The sequence below is a fragment of the Salvia hispanica genome, chromosome 3, assembly GCF_029641045.1.
Source record: "Salvia hispanica isolate PSC_SH4W2 chromosome 3, Shi_PSC_v1, whole genome shotgun sequence".
Classification (NCBI taxonomy): domain Eukaryota; kingdom Viridiplantae; phylum Streptophyta; class Magnoliopsida; order Lamiales; family Lamiaceae; genus Salvia; species Salvia hispanica.
The window spans coordinates 22452181-22472861 of record NC_142694.1 but is presented as its reverse complement, the minus strand read 5'-3'; the positions used below and the strand labels follow the sequence as shown (position 1 = coordinate 22472861).

Sequence of the window (20681 nt, the reverse complement as noted above, 5' to 3'; positions counted from 1 at the left end):
TGAGGACTGTACTGAACAACATAGACAAACCTGCAACTCTGCTCAACATACTTTTGCTGACTCAGCTGAGGAAGGATGGCCATCCATCAAGAGGCAGGCTTGACTGCAGCCATTGTTGCCTTGTTGGTTTTCCTTATACCTGGAATCAACTCTTATACACAACTCTTAACAGAGTTTATGGCTTTCCTTTCAGCCTGTTTAGTAAAGCAACAACAATTCTATGCGATATATAATCATGATAATAATGATAATATAGACTGACATAACGTACAAAATGTATAATCATGAAAATGTTTAGTCAAAAGAGCTTCATAACAATTCTGATTGTGCTGAAATGCCTCAGGAAAATGGTTACGAGGGTGCTCCCAGCCACATGAGAGCTGAAGTGAATGATGGAATCCATATAAACATCTGAAAACGTTGTCTCTAAGCGATTTCCTCAAAGAAAAGTAAACACCTATGTCTGCTTTGTTATCCTCTTGTCCCTTATAGGCAATTCCTTGGGTTGTTGAGCTTCATGAGGGTGGTCTGGACCAGTGTAAACCTTAAGATGGGTAAACAACGATCTTCCAAGCTGCAAACAACCAAGTTTATGCTTGTAAGGAACATAAGAAACACAACAAATAGGAAATCATGTTTGATTAATTTTCATTACTGTCTGATTTTTTGTAATTAACTAGAGTAGAAGTATTGCCTGCCAGCATGTTCAGACTAAGCAACAGTTGTCAGAATAAATCTGAAATAGATGCACTAGGAAACTGCTCTTTCAGAAAATCGGAACATGAAAATGAAAGAACACTATTCTAGTTAGAACATATTTTCTTATGCAATAGCTAAGCCTTGGCTAAATGTTGGCTACTCAATTTTTTATCATTTGAAGTAACAATGAACTAGAGTGAACTTACCCGCCCTTTAGGAAGCATCCCGCGTACAGCATGCTCGATGATTCTTTCAGGAATTCTCTTCTGAAGCTGATCAAATGTTTCCACTTTCATGCCACCAGGTGTTCCTGAGTGCCTCCGGTAGAGTTTCTGTGTCCTCTTCTTTCCAGATACAGCAATTTTCTCAGCATTCACCTATTGTATGCCATTGCGGAGTATATAAATTGTGAATATATAACATAAAACGAAAATGAAGCAATATATGTAGAACAACACAGTTCAAAACAACCACAAAGAAAATGAAGCAAAGAGATTGCCAAATCATCAAAGTAGATTAATTGCAACAGCTTGATCTGTTAAGATGGCAAGGTAAGGAGACAGACCATGCATGTTTCTACTAACATCCCCCACTATTAAAAATTAATAATATACTCCTACGTTTATAAATTTTGTCCCTCCATGTAGAATTGAATCAAACAATTTTTTCTTCGAAATTACCTATCTTTAATTTTGATTTTCTAAGACTTGAGATGTTACACTTTTATTGTTTTCTAAAATTTTTCATTTTATTAACGGTCGTATCCTACTGTGCCAACCAACCAACCAACCATACCTAATTAAAGTGATTTGTGATAAGAAGAAAACATGTGTTGAGAAAAATATCAGCTTACCACTATAACATGAGCTCCCATGTCGACACTGGGAGTGTAAGTAGCTAGATTCTTTCCCCTGATATGAATGGCTATTGTGGAAGCTAGTCTTCCAAGAATCTTGTCGCTAGCGTCCACTATGTACCAAGTCTTGCTGGTTGGAATATGGTCCTTAGCCTTGGGATACCATGTTTTATTCCACACATCCTGAAATATCGAAAAAACAATGAGCAATCTGATGATCTTAACACAAATAGCACTCCCTCCGTTTCGCCTTAATAATAGAGGCGTTTCATTTTCTGTACTCAGTTTTGGAAAAAGAAACTAATAGTAAATAGTTAAAGTAGAAAAAAGAGTAGAGTAAGAGAGAGAATATTGTAGAGAAAAGTGTTTTCTACATTATTCCCTCTCTTAATTTATTTTTTCTCCACTTCAACTATTTATTACTATTAATTTTCCAAAATAAGTGCAGAAAATGAAACGCCCCTGCAGAAAATGGAACGCCCCTATTAACAAGGATCGGAGGGGTGTCAAACAACTAGACTCTCTGAAGTAAAATTATTCTCATTTAGCTCTCAGGTATGGAACAGATGATCATCAAATCATGACAGCCGAATTACAATTTACAGGATAAGAAAGTAACCCCACGCATTGCTATCAATGATGAGAAAATGCTAAAATCACAATCAACCGCATATGCATTACGAGATTACTGAATTTACTTAATTCATATTCATATGTGAAACTAAATTAGAAATTGAAAACAAATTTCCCCAGTGTGTGTGTAAACGAAATTTAGCATTGGCTATGAAATCACAATTTAAGCATGTCGATTATCAGAATACCAATTTTAAGAAAAAATAATAAAATTCCCCAAATTAAGGCAAGTAGAAAATTGAAGATGGGAGAAATACTGACGGGACCAGTGAGATCATCAAACATCCACTGCTGTTCGGCCGGTATAGCAGAGGATTTGTCTTGGCAGCAGATGTAGAAGAGTCGGTTGGATTGAAGGGAAGGTTTGGTGGAAACGGCGAGTGAAAATCCGAGGAAGGGCGTAGTCCTTGGAGAGGAGGAGGAGGAGGAAGGTGAGTGTTTGGATATGAAGAGTGAAGAAGACGTGGTAAGCGCCATTGCCATTGTGGCCTCTCTCTACTCTCTACTCTCTACTCTCTACTCTCTACTATTGCTTTGGTAGTGAAAGAAGATAAGCAGATAAGGTGTTTATTTGCTCAAAACGCAAGCTTTTATGAATTAAACGCATACTATATTTTCGTTACTTGTCCCCATCTATATTTTGCGAAATTAGAGAATATATTAAAAAAATAAACTTTATCGTAGAATTTAGGAGCACAATTTTTTTTTTTTAAATTGTCGATTTCATCGACCCGATGTTATAAACTTATAGTTAGTGTATGTATTTATAAATTTATAACCTCTAATTATATTTCTCATTATTCATCTTTCATTCTCTCTTTCATAACCCCGGCCATTTATTTTCCAGTTGCTTATATTGACAAAAAAAATTCACTAATTGAATCATAGGGGAGCACTACACTTCCTATACACTTATATAGTTATAACATCCAACTGATATGAACAGTTAGATATACAGATGTGGGGTTGTAATTTCATCAACTGCAATTGCATTTTTGAGTATTTTAGTTGCATTAAAGGGTAAATTAATCAGTTCGTCGATTTAATCCACTCTCCGAATTTGAGGCGAGAGATTTCAGGGGTCATTCAATTACACGATCCGTCTGCTTATTCAACTCCTTTCAAACCTTTCCACTCTCTTTCTAATTCATTCAACTTCTCAATTCTGCCGAGTTCACTTCCAAAAACCTCCAAAAATACGTTCTCAATTCGAAATCCAAACCGAACCGAAAAATCGAAAAATCGAAAACCGAACTTTAAAAACCGACAAAACCGTAAAAATCGAAATTTTCACTAAAACCGAAAAATCGAAAAAAATGGAGTATACATTAATATATATATATATATATATATATATATATATATATATATAGGGATGTGTTAAGATGACAACACTTATTATAATGACATCATACCACCATTCTCGGCCCTTGGATCTGGAAATCGGGCGATTGTAAAGCTGCCATGTGGCAGCAGATTTTATTTAATTTTAATCATGAAAAATTGCCTAGGGGTAAATTTGGAACTCTCCTTCCCAGATCATTTACACGGCAGCAACAATCACACAATTTTTCATTCCAGAATCACCAAATCAAACTCCAATTTTCATCCAATTCTGGGAAATTTTACGCGATTTAATTGCGCATTTCATCTCCAATTTAACTCAATCCATTCCATATGAATCTGCTCCAATTTCTCTCCACATGAATCTGCTCCAATTTCACTCCATAAAAATTTGCCCAATCCATTCCATACGAATCTGCTCAATCCGTTCCAATTCCACTCAATTTTTTATTTACTGAATCCGTTCATCTGATATGGCCGACGACTCTATTCTCAATTTTATCTGTAATTTTGTGCATAATTTTGGAGCATATTGTTAATTGAAATCGTTGAATTTTGTGAATTTCGTTCTGCAAGTCGTGATCTGTAATTGAACTCCATGAGTTTTGATGTCTCCGTGAATTTACTAAGTAATTGAACTCTCCGATTTGTAGTAGTTTACTTCGTGTATTCTCCTTTGGTTTCTGTGAATCTCTTCTTGGTTCTTTCCTTTTTGCTGCTGATTTCATAAATTTTGTTGTTTTGCTGTTGGTTTCAGTTTTGGTCACAAATTTTTTCCAGTGTTATTGAATATTGCAGTGTTACCATGGTGATATTGCAGTTTACATGTTCTGTTAATAATTTTTGTTCATGTTGTAGTTTAAAGAAACAATTGCAGATTAATTATTAATTTTTATATTATTGTTCTCAGGTTGCATTCCATTTTAGTAATTAGTGTTTGTTGACGAGAATAATTTTATTTGTGTCGAGATTGCAGTGCATCCAATAACTAAAGGTTCAGCAAAGTGATTCTAAAAGCCGTTTGGTGTCCGCGAAGGAGAAGGCTATTAAGTTGAACAACAAACCATTGCGTCGTTGTAAAAATTGTGGAGAATTAGGTTACCGTGACTCTAGGAACTACGACCGACAAAAGGGAAAATAAAATTATTAGTTCATTTTTTTCATACCCATATTGCAGTCTTATACATTGTATATTGCAGTATTAGTATCACCATATTGCAGTCTTATATGTTGTATATTGCAGTATTAGTTTCGCCATATTGCAGTCTTATATGTTGTATATTGTAGTATTAGTATCGCTATATTATTGTCTTATATTATACATTGTATATTGCAGTATTAGTATTGTCATATTACAGTCATACGTTGTATATTGCAGTATTAGTATCACCATATTGCAGTCTTAATGTAACGATTGTCGACTACACTATTTGCTTCAATCTATTATTTCCAGAAGGATTAATTATTAATTTTATACTATTTGTTTTCAGGTTGCCTTCCATTTCAGTAATAAGTGTAACTTCAATCCTTTTTAATTACAAATTTTTACATTATCATATTGCTGTGTTGTTTAATGAATGTTGCACTGTTACCAAGACAATACTGCAATTTACATATTATTGATGAGAACAACTTAGTATGTGTTGAGATTGCAGAACACGACTATATGAGTTGCAATGCACTTAATAACAATATGATGTATAATGTTGAGACGTATTCTTTACCTATATTTAATATCAAGCATGAAACATTTTATAAGTAACTGACATCAAAACAACTACGCAAAAAAAGTCAAATCAAATTAAAACTGCAAAATTACATGTTTCAGTACTAAGTTCATTCACACATCCAAGATTTCATTCATGTTCAGAAAAGCCAAGAGTTAATTTATTGTTCATGGTTTCTTGTACTCCGCAACCATCTTCTCAACATCTATCGGTCATCTCTTTTTTACCTCCTCGAACTGATGTAAGGAAATTCTCAACACACAGCCAAGGGCCTATTCTTGTTGCAGGACCTTTAATCTGAACAGCAGGACATTTACCCCCTTGTTTAGCTTTACCAGAACTACAAAAAAAGAAGATTGTTTCAATACTGCATTATTCTAAATGATGCACTGTAATATATAACAAGCAATACAGTAATATAACATGCAAAACTGCAAGATGATGCATTATCCTTAATGGCCCACTGCAATATATAACAAACAAGACAACATTATTCTAAATGTTGCACTGCAATATATAACAAGCAATATAACAAGACAATATATAACAAGCAATACAACAAGATGATGATGCATTATTCTAAATGGCCCATTGCAATATATAACAACCAAGAATGCATTATTCTAAATGTTGCACTGCAATATATAACAAGCAATACAACAATATAACTTGCAAAACTGCAAGATGATGATGCATTATTCTAAATGACCCACTGCAATATATAACAAACAAGACTGCATTATTCTAAATGATGCACTGCAATATATAACAAGCAATACTGCAAGATGTATCACAATACCTTCACCTCCTGGTCCTCTTAGTTCTTCATCGATATTCATTCTATTGCTTGTTTCACCTTCCACTTCCTCCTCATTCATATTCTGATGATAAGTTCTGGTTTCAGCTTCACGTATATCCCTTCTAGACTCTTCCTCTTCTGCCTCTGATCTTGTTCTTTTTCGTGCCATTTAATTTGTCTTGCACTGCATTAAACCAATAATATCAATCAAATATCGTCCACCAATCAAGCAACATCCAAAAAATGAACCATATACAATAAAGCAACATACAAAATGAAGTAGATACAACAAAATCATCCACAAAATGAATCATGCAATAACATAATTAACACCGCTTTTATACATTAATACAACCAAATCAGCAATTGACCCAAATCATACAGTAACATAATTAACCCCACTATTATAATTAACACCACTTTTTTACATTAATACAACCAAGTCATCACCACAAAATGAATCATACAGTAACATAATGAATCATACAACCAATCAGAAACTAGCAACCACAGAAGCATAAAATTGACCCAAATTCCATATACTAGAAGCAAATCAGCAATTCAGATTTCAAATGCAGACACAACTTGAGCTAGAGAACTTGCAGACAAGCTATTTAAAGAAGAAATCCAAGGAATTTTGAGCTGTAGATTGCACAGGGTGTAAACTATTTATTTTCAATTCACTTCAGGTACAACAACACTTAATCCAATAGAAAAAAATCACAATAGTCGATCACAACGTGTCAAAAAACCTTTATATCACCACTGCATGGAGCAAATCATCATACAATTGCAAAAATCACCAATAGATGGAGCAAAGAGCTACACAATTGAGAAAATCACCAAAAACACCCATTAAAACTGAACTCGCGACTATAAAAAACTTTCATATCACCAATGCATCTCTGAAAATCGATATCCAGAAAAAAAACCATACTGCCGTCCGAAATCGAGTTTTCCATCGGAAACGTTGCTTCAGTTCGCCGTCGAAGTGAGTCTTAATCATCGTCGAAGTGAGGGTTAATCGCTGACTCACGGTGTAGAGGCGGAGGCGGCGTGAACTTGTGAATTTAGGGTTTCTCGTAGTGAATCAGCGGTAGAGAGAGAGGGGGGGGGAGGGGGGGGGGGAGAGAGAGAGACAGATTTAGAGGCAGAGGCGGCGGGATTCGAAGGCGGCGGGATTCAGAGTAATCTCTATCGGAGAGTCAGGGAGAGAGAGAGATGGATTTGGAGAGTGATGTTATTTTTGGGGGATATCCCCAATTTGATTCTATATGAAATGACTAAACTGCCCCCGACTGCAATTTCGTATACACTAGACAGCAATCTCAATTCTGTTCGCGAAATTCAATCTTGAGCGTTGGATTTTCGGATCTAAGGGTGTATATTGGTGGTATAGTGTTATTTTATTTATGGTGGCACCATAGTGCACCCCTATATATATATATATATATATAATATTTTATTTTAAATATACTAATATAATATAATATATACTATATAATATATAAAATTAATAGAATATATATAATGCATATTATATAAAATATATTCAAAGAATATATATTATATATATGATATATGGAGAGTGTTATATTGCTAACTCAATACTTAATTGCTAACTACAACTAAATAATAGTCATTAGATATTCAAATTAAAGGCCTAGATCATCAACCCTGAAATGTCAATACGATAAAAAAAAAGGTCAATAAAGCCATATGATTAATTCCAAAAATTATCAATAGGGGTATTAATGTCAATTAACTACAAAACTAGTTATAACTAACTTTTAAAAGAAATTCCAAAACTTTAAATTCATATAACATGTTAAAGATAATTTTGTAAGGATTCCAACGATATACTACATGCATATGTTCCGACGTCAAAATTTGAAAAAAAATTTAAAATTTTTTAATTTTTTCGTACAACAGAAATGTCAATATACTATATAAAATATGTCAAATAATACATGTAGAATGTCAATGTAAGCAATGGGTTAACATTCTTAAAGCATTGTGTTGATATTTTCGAAACACTATATTGACATTTTTCATCCAAAACCCTAATTTGGAGTTTTTTTATCTTTTTCGATTTAATTAATAAAAATGAAAATTACACGTGGCAAATTATAGACCACACGTTTTCTAAAATCCTATGGCCTTAAATTAGTTGTAGTTAGCAATTAAATGATGAGTTAGCAATTGATCATTCCCCTATAATATAATATATTAAATTAATAGAATAAATATATATATAATACTATATTTAAAATATAATTCGGTTTTTAATTTTTTTTTTCCGCCCGAACCGAACCGAACTGAAAAACCAAAAAAAACCGAACCAAATTTTAAAATTTCGTTTTGGTTTGGTTCGGATAGGGTTTTCGTTTTTTTTGCTCACCCCTAACCCTAGCCCAATCCCGCCGCTAACCACAGTTCCGACGACTTGTCCAGCAATTTCATCAACAGAGCGTGAACCGCTTCCATCAACCGACCACCATTTCGATAAATGTCTAAAAGACGAGAAATTTCGAACACCACAGAGCCTGACGTCGAAGAATCTTCACGAATTGGTAATTTTCTGCTTGTTCCAGTTCTTGTATAGTGAATTTATGTTCGCTGATTCAATTGTTTAATTTGTTTGATTGCATTTTTGTTTATTTAAATGTTCTTGGTAATGTCGATTTGGTGTGATGTATTTGCTTATTGCGACTGATTTGTTGCTTAATTCTTTTTTGTTTGCTTAATTTCGTGGTAAATATGCTTATTGTTGGATGATATATGTGTGTTGAAAAGTTTTGCTTAAGGTGTTAGAAATGTTGCCTTTTTCTAGAAAAAAATTGCTTACTTTGTGTTAATTATGCTTAAATGTGGGCCAAGAAAAAAAAAAAAAAAACTATGCTTAAATGTGGGTTAACTGATTGCAACACTGAACAGGTTCAACATATTGAGAAGAAAATAAAATCATTCCATTTCAGGAGTTCTCCTGAACATTTTAGTCGTTTGATTGCTAGACTTAATTCGAAGATGAGGAATGCAGTCCGGGAGATGGGATTTTGATTTCAATTTTAGGATGCAATGCCAGGAGAGGAAACTGACCAGCATTCAATTTGCACAAAACCCATCACTTTTCTAAATTCGCATAAACAATAGTACAAGATTACCATTCTACTTTATTATACACATTTTGATTCAGCTGATCATAAATCCAAGATACAAATTCTATCATCTCTGCCTTGAGCCATCGACAACATTCTAGGGTTGTGACGCCACAAATTTACTCACAACATATGTATCTAATCATCCGACCACTGAACCACGTAAAATACAAATCACACAACAAATATAAAACGTGTAACGCCATCTATCCTAATCCTGACAAGCTGGGATAGCTGTGTCATTCAAGACTGACTGTGAACAGCATAGGATAACATCAAGAGTGTCTCCTCCGCTTTGAGTTGGTAGCATGATGGAGATTATGCAGGGGTGGGGAACTTATGTCAGGCACAAACGCAGCAGATTCCGGTGGATTCTGGAAACTTTTAGGCCAGTAAAGCCCGGATGAAGTGGGCGGAGAAGTGATCTGTGGCACTGCCCAATATGTTTCTGGCACCTGACCCAGGCAATCATCACCCTCTAACTCACCATCAGCAGTTAGTAGAATTTGGGAGCCATCTGAACTTCCAAGCTTCCCACTGTCTGCCTGGTAAAATACGTTCAGAAAAGGGTTATGATTGTGTAGGTTATCCGAAAAATTAGTTGAACATGATGCAGAATCTTTGTAAATTTGAAGCTTGTAAATTGAATACAAATGTTATCAAAGAAATATCATCAACTACTAGCCAATTGCAAGTTCCAAGTAGCCTGTGAGCATCTAAAAAAAGCCAAAGATTAACCAGAAGATGGTTAACATGCACCTAATCTGAAGATATGAGACTCTATATGTTATATATACCTTAGATGACTCCTTATCCATGAAATTGTAGCTCTGAGTGAAATCACCATATCCAAGAAATTCATCAAACTGCCACTGAGAAATACTTCCAGCAGAACCTCCAGAGAAGGACAGCTTTGATAATGGAAAATCACCACATCCGCTAGCTTGAACAGGCATGCTTTTACCATATTGAGCAGGTGATGATGCTGGGGAGGCCTTCTTCGGAAGAGAATGAGGTTCTGGTTCTGAAATTTTCTCAGCATTATTTGCCTTTCCTAGAGATGGTTCGGCATGAGCTTCAGTAGCCTCAAGGCCCACCTTAACTCCTGTGAGTAAAAACCTTTGATGCCCTGATACTAAGGAATTTGCTGAGTGTATAGCAACATCACATTTTCTGCAAAGTAGGGCTCTGTCCTCTAAGCAAAAGAAATAGCCAACAGTTTCCTGCATAGTAAAGCATTTAGTCATAAGAATATGACCCTTACAGGGACAAAAACACTTTGTGCGGGCCGGGGGGGATTAGGGGTTGAATAAGATTAGCTTTTTTTAAGACAGAAGATACTCGTAAAGTCATACTACCACCATAGTATGATAACAATCAAGGGTAAATTTCAGTAGCAAGGACAACTACATTTGATGAAGATTACAAACAGACCTCCTGAAAAATGCAAGTCACGTGCTAAATTGCTATTTCACATCTAAAAGACAACAGGAACTGAGTTGCATCCAAAGTACTTCCATACCATTATTTCACAATAAAGAGAAAAGCACATAAATCTGTTTCTCTATCTCTCAAATGCAGTACCAGCAGAGTGCGAGGAACGATAAATTGGAATGCAAATTTAAATAGCCAATAGTATGGGAGCAAGAGCACATAAATCTATTAATATGTTTTAAAACATAGCTACCAACTTAGGACAGAAGATAAGAGGAACAATATCAAATAGGGAATTAAATTAGCCAACAGTATGGGAGAGTAATTTGGAAGACTATTGGCATAATAATTCGTTTTTGATCAGCATAATTTCAAGAATACCCTTATTAGAGAGGGGAAAAACGGATGCAGGGGTGTAACATTAGCAATCTAGCATGATATCAATCCTTAGACTGACCAGACTATTAGGTGTGTTTAGGCATCAAGTGCCATCATCTTGTTGGAATATATTTACTTATCTTCTCAAAAAAATTACATTATATTTTCGTTAACACTTTCCTGTTATAACTCTATCAATTGACTCGACCTGCCGTGCATGCAAAAAAAATGGCACAAACGGAAGCACATTTAGAGGCATGGAGAAGACCCATACTAGAAAATAAACAGTAGAATTCTGGAATGACATGAGTAATAGGACAAAGGGAATAGCACAACAATACCAACACCTAACTTAATAGATATTTCACCAATTCAGAGAAAAGCAAATTGTCTGCAAAAGCAGTGGTGTCACAAAAGGGAAACAGATAAAAGGAAAAACAAAGGGGTAATAGAACAATTGAATAAACTGGTGTATCCACCAGACTTGTCCATGATTTTATTGCCTATGGCAAAACAATAGAGTATATTATAATGAAAATGAAATTACAAGCCAAAGGAAGCTCACATTGTAGGCACAAGAATGAAAGGGAGATGGAGTGGAGTTCATCAACATAATTGGCAGACTGGGGAATTCACTAATTTTCTTCATTTTTGTCCTCGTAGAATTTTCTATCTGCCAACTCAATTTCGATTTCACTAAAATTAGGATGAGTTGGACAATTAAGAAAAATTAAAATTTTGTAATAAAAAAATAAATAATTATGCTTTTATAAACTTGGCTATATTTCCACGCTCTCCTATGAAGTCAGGTAGACCAATGTTAGTTAAAAATGACGTGTTGATACAAATATGATCTTTCTATTTTATCCTTGCCTTTCCTTTCATGTTTCAAGAATAAGGGAGCCACTGAGAAAACAATTAACAAGGATGTGAAGAGAGATTTAAACTAGCTAATATGGGGAGGTCCTAAATGAGAGATCGGAAACCATTTGGAACTTGGCACATTGCGCCTTTAACATACGTTTAGCAGAGAGGTACTTGTTTCGGATTGTGAATATGATATGTGATGGTATGATAAGGAGAGTTATTGACATTTTAGCAGTAGAATGACTAAGATTTATGACCCCCATTACAAATGGATAACAAGTTTCGTCAATATCTCGATAGAAATAACAGTTGGTCGCAGATACATGATATATGCTTCAGCATCCAACATTAACAGCCCTCAGTACCCTGCTTGCTGGGTAAAGACCGTAGAGATATATATGTCATGCCCTCAAACAACAATGAAATACTTCGTCTATAGACCTCAGACCGAGATTCGGTACATGTTTGAGACTGAGCAGCAGGTTAACGATAGACGCCAATATATTAAAACTCATAGCACTTCTTTACGGGAAGTTAATCAAGACAATCAAACAAGGATGATAGATCTCAATCTAATGTGCAATTCCTAAGTCTAAAACTCCATCCAATTCCCAAAATAAGAACTTTCTCCATCTCTTGCGAGATCAACGACGTCAGTGAAAGGGTAGATACAAATATGAGTTGGATAAGCAATATGATAATCTAAACCACACACCCCTCACCAATAGTTATCAACAACAAAACAAGCTCTCAACTTCACACAAATAAGTGTAATCATTGGACAAATATTTTATCTATACAAGTCAAACACACAAAGCATAAAATCAACAATAGCTATCCAATCCTATAAGAGATACACATAACAAATTAATTTACAATACAATTATCAAATATTGCATTTGCACATGTTAATTTTGTACATTAATATATGAATAGTGAACTCTAAACATTTTATAAATAGTTTAACCTAGCTCCAATAACATTTGAGCAACTCAATTGAAAATTAGTCGGAGAGAGAGAGAGGGGTAAAGGATCCAACCTGGCAAATATCGCACTTTGGCATCTGTGTAGAGGCGGTGGAGAGCGGGACCCTCTGGTGTTTACCGGCGAGCTTATTGGCGGCGTGAACCTTCTGATCACAGGGCCAGCAGAGCGCGGCCTCGTCGGCGCAGCAGAGGACGTTGGCCTCCGCCGCCTCGCAGACGTTGCACTGAATCTTCATAATGTTTGGAGGAGATTAAGCTATGGACGATGGAAATTCAGTAGCGAAATTCAGAGGAGTAAATATAGGTCCTATAAGAGCTGTGTGGAAGAAGATACTTCGAGCAATGAATGCACAACTTGCACTGCACTGATTCTATTGTGTTTTAACCGTAATAATTTGGATTTAACACTGGACCTTACATAAATTATTTGGGCATTGCTTTAGGCCCAACTATATTATATTCTCTTCATCTACCAAAAATAATTCTATTTTGGCATCCAATAAAAATAGTCCAATTTTAAATATCGAAATTTTATTTCATATTTTACTCATCTTTTTTCTTTTCCACTTTCTCTTTCCCATTTTCTATTATTTTTAATTTATTATTAAAATCCGTTTCATTTTCAAATGATACAATTTTTCTTGGATGAAGGGAGTATTTAATTTATATTAACAAGAAACTTGCATCCTCTCTCCCTCCGCCTCAGTTAAATGTGACACGTGAGTTTAGAATTTTATTTTATTTATTAAGTAGAGAGGAAAAAGTATATTTTTATATATTAATGCAAAATTATTTTTTCCTAAAAAGATTTGATATCTTTTATAGACAATGGGGCCGAGTCATTGGCTAACCCACAAGTGGAAGTTCGGAGTTCATTCTGACTCACACGTGGGAGTTTGTTTTTAAATTTCTTAAATAGAATGGAACTGTTATTCCTTAAATAACTGTAAGAAATATAAAAAGAATGGAATTGTTATTCCTTAAATAATTTTATTTTTTTATTTGGTAACCTCAAAATATACAAAAAATGAATATTATATGAAAAAATAACTATTTTAGAATTTAGTTACATTTCTGATTAATAGTTATTAGTAGATATAATTATTCATGGTATATGATTTTGTAAATATTCAAATCTGAAATAAATAAATATATATATATAGGTTTGTGTTAAAATGACAACTCCTCTTAAAATAACACCGTGACACCACTTATACAGCAATATTATAAACGCTACACAACAATATTCAATACGATAGACAACAATCTATGGATTGCTGTCTAACGTGTTAGATATTGTTGTTCAAGAAAAATTGTTGTATAAGGTATTAAATATTGCTGCCCGTCTTTTTTATCCTTGAAAAAAAAATATTTGGCCACGTGGCAGCTTATTATTCATCCACGTGTACAAATGATTGGCTATGAATGGTGGAATGGTGTTATTTTAAGGGGTGGTGGCACCCTAACACTCCCCTATATAACGTATGTAATCATACACAATACAAAGCATATATCATAAATAATTTCATTTCTATATGCATAGGTCTCTCTGATCAATTTATTATTCTGTGACACATCAAGCCTGGTATCTGCCCGGGATTCCTCTATGACCCGAAGGTCCCTCTGTGATTGGACTCATAGGTCCCTCTATGACCCGAAGGTCCCTCTGTATTGGACTCATAGGTCCCTCTATGACCCGAAGGTCCCTCTGTATTGGACTCATAGGTCCCTCTGTGACCCGAAGGTCCCTCTATATTGGACTCATAGGTCCCTCTATGACCCGAAGGTCCCTCTGTATTGGACTCATAGGTCCCTCTGTGACCCGAAGGTCCCTCTATATTGGACTCATAGATCCCTCTGTATTTTCAGATCCAGGGCAAGACCGTCACAGATGCTCTTTAATCATATAATTCATGTACTTCCAATATCATATAAAAAAAAAAAAACGTATTCATTGCACCAGTAACATACCCCATCATATCCACTATCAATATTAAATCACATGTAACTATATCAGAGTAACATCACATACTCCAAAATACTCTCTCCAACTCAATACATAACAATCAACCGCATAATCTATGTAAAATTAAAAGAGCGATATATACCCACCTGAGTACGAAATTAATCTAACTAAATTCTTGGTTCTGCTTTACTATACGATTCATGATTCTTCTTTTTTTTTTCTTCTTTTCTCGTTTTCTATTCTTCTTTTTTTTTCCGTTGAAACTAAACTTTATATTTTCTTTTCCTCCTTTTATTCTCCTTCTTTCTTACTGTTTACTAACTCCACATATATAGGAATTGAAAAGCGGTTAATATTAAATTATGAATCGTAAATAACTTAAATAAATGGCAACATGCATGTCACATAGTTTATTTACTTGACATTTGTCTCGTTAGATTAGTGGCACTATTATATGGTGACCACGTGCATGCACCATATTTATTCTTCAAATTATACTTACTATTATTTAAATAATAGTAGAGCTCATTTATAAATATCATTATATATATTTTTCCATGCACATATTACTTCCTCTCATTCCATGCATACACACACACATTACTGCACGTACACAAGCATACTTGTATACATATATGTAAACATAAACATATACTGTAAATGTTCATCTAATTAGTTGAATCGTTATTTTAATACTAATTTACTATTTTTATAGTATAAAACACAATATAATATAATAACACATAAAACTTCATCCAATTAGATTAGGGATATTACAAATATAGAGTCCCATTATCCACAAATCCACTCTTAAAGACCGAACCACCGAACCCTACCAAATTAAGGCTTTTAGATCTAGTTTTTTATGGATAAGATACAGAAATTTATAAATTATTTTCGCCTTCATCACGAGCCTATTTTAATTCATCTGAAGGTAAATAAGTCATACTAACATGTTACGAAGATTTAACTTCGTTCTAGAATATATTACTTCATTCTAGTAGGTTTTTACTTCATTCCAGTAGGTTTTTACTTCATTCCAGTACGTAAATGTGGTTTCATCGTCGCGTGCCGTTCTTTCTCTCTACAATATCTATCACCAACGCCATGGCGCTAATATGGTTTAATAAACACATGGAATAATGTAATAAATTATTGGAATGAAGTATGTGTAGAAGCATTTGAAGTCCTACGGGAATGAAGTAAAAATCTTATCCAATGAAGTAATAACGTTTCTGAATGAAGTAATAAACTCACTTGAATAAATTGCATTTTTAAATGTTAATCAAGCAAAAACCCACGTCAATGAATTTGAATGAAGCATATGTTGAATCATTTCAAAACCTATTGGAAGCAAGTAAAAACATGTTGTAGTTTCAAGGTATTACGAAGTAATAAACCTATATAATGAAGTAAAATGGGCTTGTAATGAAGCCGAAAAAAATTTCATAGCAACACATCTCATCAAAAAAACTAGATCTAATGGCTCAGATTTGGTCTCTAGTTCGGTCTTTAAAATTGGTTCGACATTGATCACACCTCTATATCTATATATATATATATATAGATATAGAGTCTCATTATCCACAAATCCACTCTTAAAGACCGAACCACCGAACCCTACCAAATTAGGGCTTTTAGATCTAGTTTTTTATGGATAAGATACAGAAATTTATAAATTATTTTCGCCTTCATCACGAGCCTATTTTAATTCATCCGAAGGTAAATAAGTCATACTAACATGTTACGAAGATTTAACTTCGTCCAGAATATATTACTTCATTCTAGTAGGTTTTTACTTCATTTTAGTAGGTTTTTACTTCATTCCAGTACGTAAATGTGGTTTCGCTGTCGCGTGCCGTTCTTTCTCTCTACAATATCTATCACCACCGCCATGACGCTAATATTGGTTTAATAAACACATGGAATAATGTAATAAATTATTGGAATGAAGTATGTGTAGAAGCATTTGAAGTCCTACTGGAATGAAGTAAAAATCTTATCCAATGAAGTAATAACGTTCCTGAATGAAGTAATAAACTCACTTGAATAAATTGCATTTTTAAATGTTAATCAAGCAAAAACCCACGTCAATGAATTTGAATGAAACATATGTTGAATCATTTCAAAACCTACTGGAAGCAAGTAAAAACATGTTGTAGTTTCAAGGTATTAGGTACAGAATGAAGTAATAAACCTATACAATGAAGTAAAATGGGCTAGTAATGAAGCAGAAAAAATTTTCGCAGCAGCACATCTCATCAAAAAAACTAGATCTAATGGCCCAGATTTGGTCTCTAGTTCGGTCTTTAAAATTGGTTCGACATTGATCACAACTCTCTCTATATATATATATGGGCGCACTATGGTCCATAAGGCAAATTCTGTAAAAAATCAAAGCAAATCTCAGCCCTTGGATCCTCAGATTAGATGGTTGTGATCATAATACCCGAGATACATTATTACACTAAAAGCGTTACATTATTAACTAGGCTACATTATTAGACTGCACAATCTACATTATTAGACTACAGCGTGTTACATTATTAGCCGAGCTACATTATTAGACTACACAATCTACATTATTAGGTGACACGTGACATTAATCTAACGGTTACATTACAGGATCCCATGGCTGATATTTGCTTTGATTTTTGATAGAATTTCACTTATGGACCTGATCACATCCCTAGGGATGTATTACCCTCCTTTTCCCACCTTAGTATAAAACATAGGACTAATGTACACCCTAGGATCCACTAATCTAATGGTTTTAGATTAAATCCTAGGCGGTACATTATGACACTAATTTCGTACATCGCAGGGCAATTTTGGCACAAAATTGTTTAACAATTCGGTTTCTAATTAGCAGGACCGTCATTTATGGGAATTCAACTCCTCATCATTTCATTCCCATCCCACTCTCTCCTCCCATTACTTCTCTCTCTCTTCCGTTCCTGGCATTTCGAAATCCCGCAGAACCCTAGCCGCCAACTCTAGCGAAACTGCTTGTACCTTCCCTCATCTCCATGATTGGAATTCATCAGGGTGAAATGGCGACTACCACGACGACGGAATCCCGGTTCATACCCACAAAATTAATTTTGGGCGGCGGGTCCAGTTCAATTTACTTTTGATTTCGACTGTGGGGTAAAAGGTAAGCCCGAAAATTCAAGTTTGCTTCAATTCCCGTGGATTCAAGTTTGCGGAACTGTTGTTTGAATGTTTTCGTACATTGTGTGGTATCAAATTTTATTTATAAGTTGGTTTGATTGATCTAGGATTCTTCGTTCTTTTTAGTTTCTGGGTAAGGCCCAAAATTCAAGTTTGCTTCAATTTCTCGTGTATTCAAGTTTGTGGAACTGCTGTTTGATTGTTTTGGTACATTGTGTGGTATCAAATTTGATTTATAAGTTGGTTTGATTGATCTAGGGTTTTTCGTTCTTTATAGTTTCTGGGAACTGCTGTTTTGTTTCAAATTTTCGCATAAACATTGTTAACCTGTTTCTGTACATTGTTGTATGTCAGAAGTTACATTATATCCTATAATTGACGCATTATGTAACAAAATCGCATTCATGTTACATCATCAATACAGTTTAGTTCATCAATGGAATAAATTATTATGCGCTAAAGGTTCATTATGGTAAACAAACTTTGAAGTTTTCTACACAAAAGCAGTGTACATTGTTTGTTTACCGTTTGTGGGTGAAGCTTCATTTTTGGGTAGTTTTGTTACATTAATGTTGTAGAAATCATTATGGTATGTTATGTTGCTGCATTATGAACACATTTATGGCACATTATGTATTAAGTTTTGTACATGATGTTGGTTTGCTACATCATTACCATACATTTGTACATCATTGGATACTACATTGTTACGTTATAAATATACATTTTGTCAATACAAATCAATAACTTTAAGTGTAGTAGCAGTGAATATTGTTTGTATGGAACATTATGGACACACTTTAGTACATGAATAGCTACTACTGATCTTAATGTTGTTTTGATACATCATATGTGGACATTAGTATGTCATATGTTGCTATATTATTATATAAATAATTTACAGTGCACACATCCAAATCAGTTTGGTTACAACATTATTATGCATTCTATCATGAATTTAGTGCATTATGACATTAATGTAGCACATTACTCTTTCAAAGCAACATATAGGGGTTGTATTTCTACATCAATTCATCCACTCTACCACTTTGTTTCTGAATAGGTACAAAAAGGTCAAGAAATCTTCATGAAGAGGGCGTTAGGGTGGCAAGAATAGGTTCAACGAGTGCAAGAATCGATTCGAGAATGACTTTGACGATGATATGCCCACTACATTAACGCAACGACAAGCTTTAAAGATATTTAAAGATGTGCTACATTATTATTTTGTTGTAGATTATGATGTGCGAAAATTGTATTTTAATGTAGATTATAAGTTGTTTGATGTGGGGCAGAAGTTATATCCATTTCCCAAGGGTTTAATAGTCCATGGGGCTAGGGTGTAATACCAACCCAGTAGCACAACGTTCACTAAAGGCAAGGAGTTAGAGCCGTTCTTGTAAGATTCAATTATTTATTGTTTTGTGTAGTAGTCTCCGTTGTATTCTTACAATTATTAGGTTAAAGTATTCAGGTTAATTGTTACATTATTTGCTACTAATGTACTGTACATTACCACCATAAATATGTACATTACCAAAATGGCTAAAACCAAATTGACGAAAAAATATACATTAAACTACTACATTCGTACATTATTCATTGTTAGACATATACATTATGAGACTATATACGTACATTATTTCCTGCATAAAATCCAAAACACACATTAGAAACCGAAATTTTATGCATGTGGTGGTACTATACCCTAGCCCCATGGATTACTAAGCCCTAGTGGAATGATTCAAACTCCCTACCCTTGGTGATGGTTTCATTTTGTGAGTGAGTACTACAACCTAGCCCTATGGATTGCTAAACCCAAAGGGTATGGATTTAAATCCCACCAAATATTAAATCCTTACATAGGTACATCATTTAGTATGATGTATGTACATTAAAGCCAATTTTTCTATATTATTTACTGTATGAAATCCTAAATACACATAAAAAATGAAAATCAATGCATGTTGTGGTACTATACCCTAGCCCTATGAATTGCTAAACCCCTAGGGGAATGATTCAAACCTATACTTGGTGATGATTTCATTTTGTGAGTGGGTACTACAACCTAGCCCGATTGATTGTTAAACCCAAAAAGTATGGATGCAACGTGCTACAAGACATTAAACCAAGCCTTTTGTACATTAAACTAAGTCGTTCGTACATTACGAAGCCATATCGTACATCATGATCCGTGTGAAACCAAAAACCCAAAGGATACAAACAAAAATTATAGGAAATTGTTGGTAATATGCCCTAGCCAAATGGATTGCTAAACCTAAAGGGAAAAGAGTTATCTCTCTGCTCTTTGTGAAGTTTTCGTTATCGGTTGGTACTACAACCTAGTCCAATGGATTGCTAAACCCAAAGGGTATGGTTGCAACGTGCTACAAGACATCAAACTAATTCTTTCGTACATTAAACTAAGTCTCGCCAAACATTAAATACTTACAAAGGTACATCATTTAGTATTACGCACGTACATTAAAGGCCACTTGGCGTACATTATTTAGTTCTACTTAGCCTAAACATTATTCCCTGAAACACGTACATTATTTTCTGTACATTAAAAACTGTAGCAGTTCCAAAACTGCATGTTCCGAAAATTCAGCGGCAAAATATCATTCAATTTTTTGAGACGATCCACCTCCCTTCTCTCA

The 20681-nt window shown here is 34.5% G+C and overlaps 2 protein-coding genes across 3 annotated transcripts; both read right to left on the bottom strand.

The window, feature by feature from the left end:
- Positions 1-230: 230 nt before the first annotated feature.
- LOC125216692 (large ribosomal subunit protein uL13c-like) lies at positions 231-2729 on the bottom strand. The gene is made up of 4 exons (XM_048118451.2): positions 2450-2729; positions 1553-1738; positions 906-1076; positions 231-574 (listed from the first exon to the last, which is right to left on the bottom strand). The coding sequence occupies exons 1-4, from the start codon at positions 2669-2671 to the stop codon at positions 458-460; spliced, it is 696 nt and encodes a 231-aa protein (XP_047974408.1). The 5' UTR covers positions 2672-2729; the 3' UTR covers positions 231-457.
- Positions 2730-9167: 6438 nt separating this feature from the next.
- On the bottom strand, positions 9168-13249 carry LOC125217026 (B-box zinc finger protein 22-like). Of its 2 annotated transcripts, XM_048118847.2 has the most exons (4): positions 12935-13249; positions 11594-11701; positions 10014-10439; positions 9168-9761 (listed from the first exon to the last, which is right to left on the bottom strand). In XM_048118847.2, the coding sequence occupies exons 1-4, from the start codon at positions 13115-13117 to the stop codon at positions 9492-9494; spliced, it is 987 nt and encodes a 328-aa protein (XP_047974804.2). In that variant the 5' UTR covers positions 13118-13249; the 3' UTR covers positions 9168-9491. The 2 variants fall into 2 exon arrangements, with proteins under 2 accessions (XP_047974804.2, XP_047974805.1); XM_048118848.2 differs by lacking the exon at positions 11594-11701 and having other exon boundaries at positions 12935-13246.
- Positions 13250-20681: the final 7432 nt, after the last annotated feature.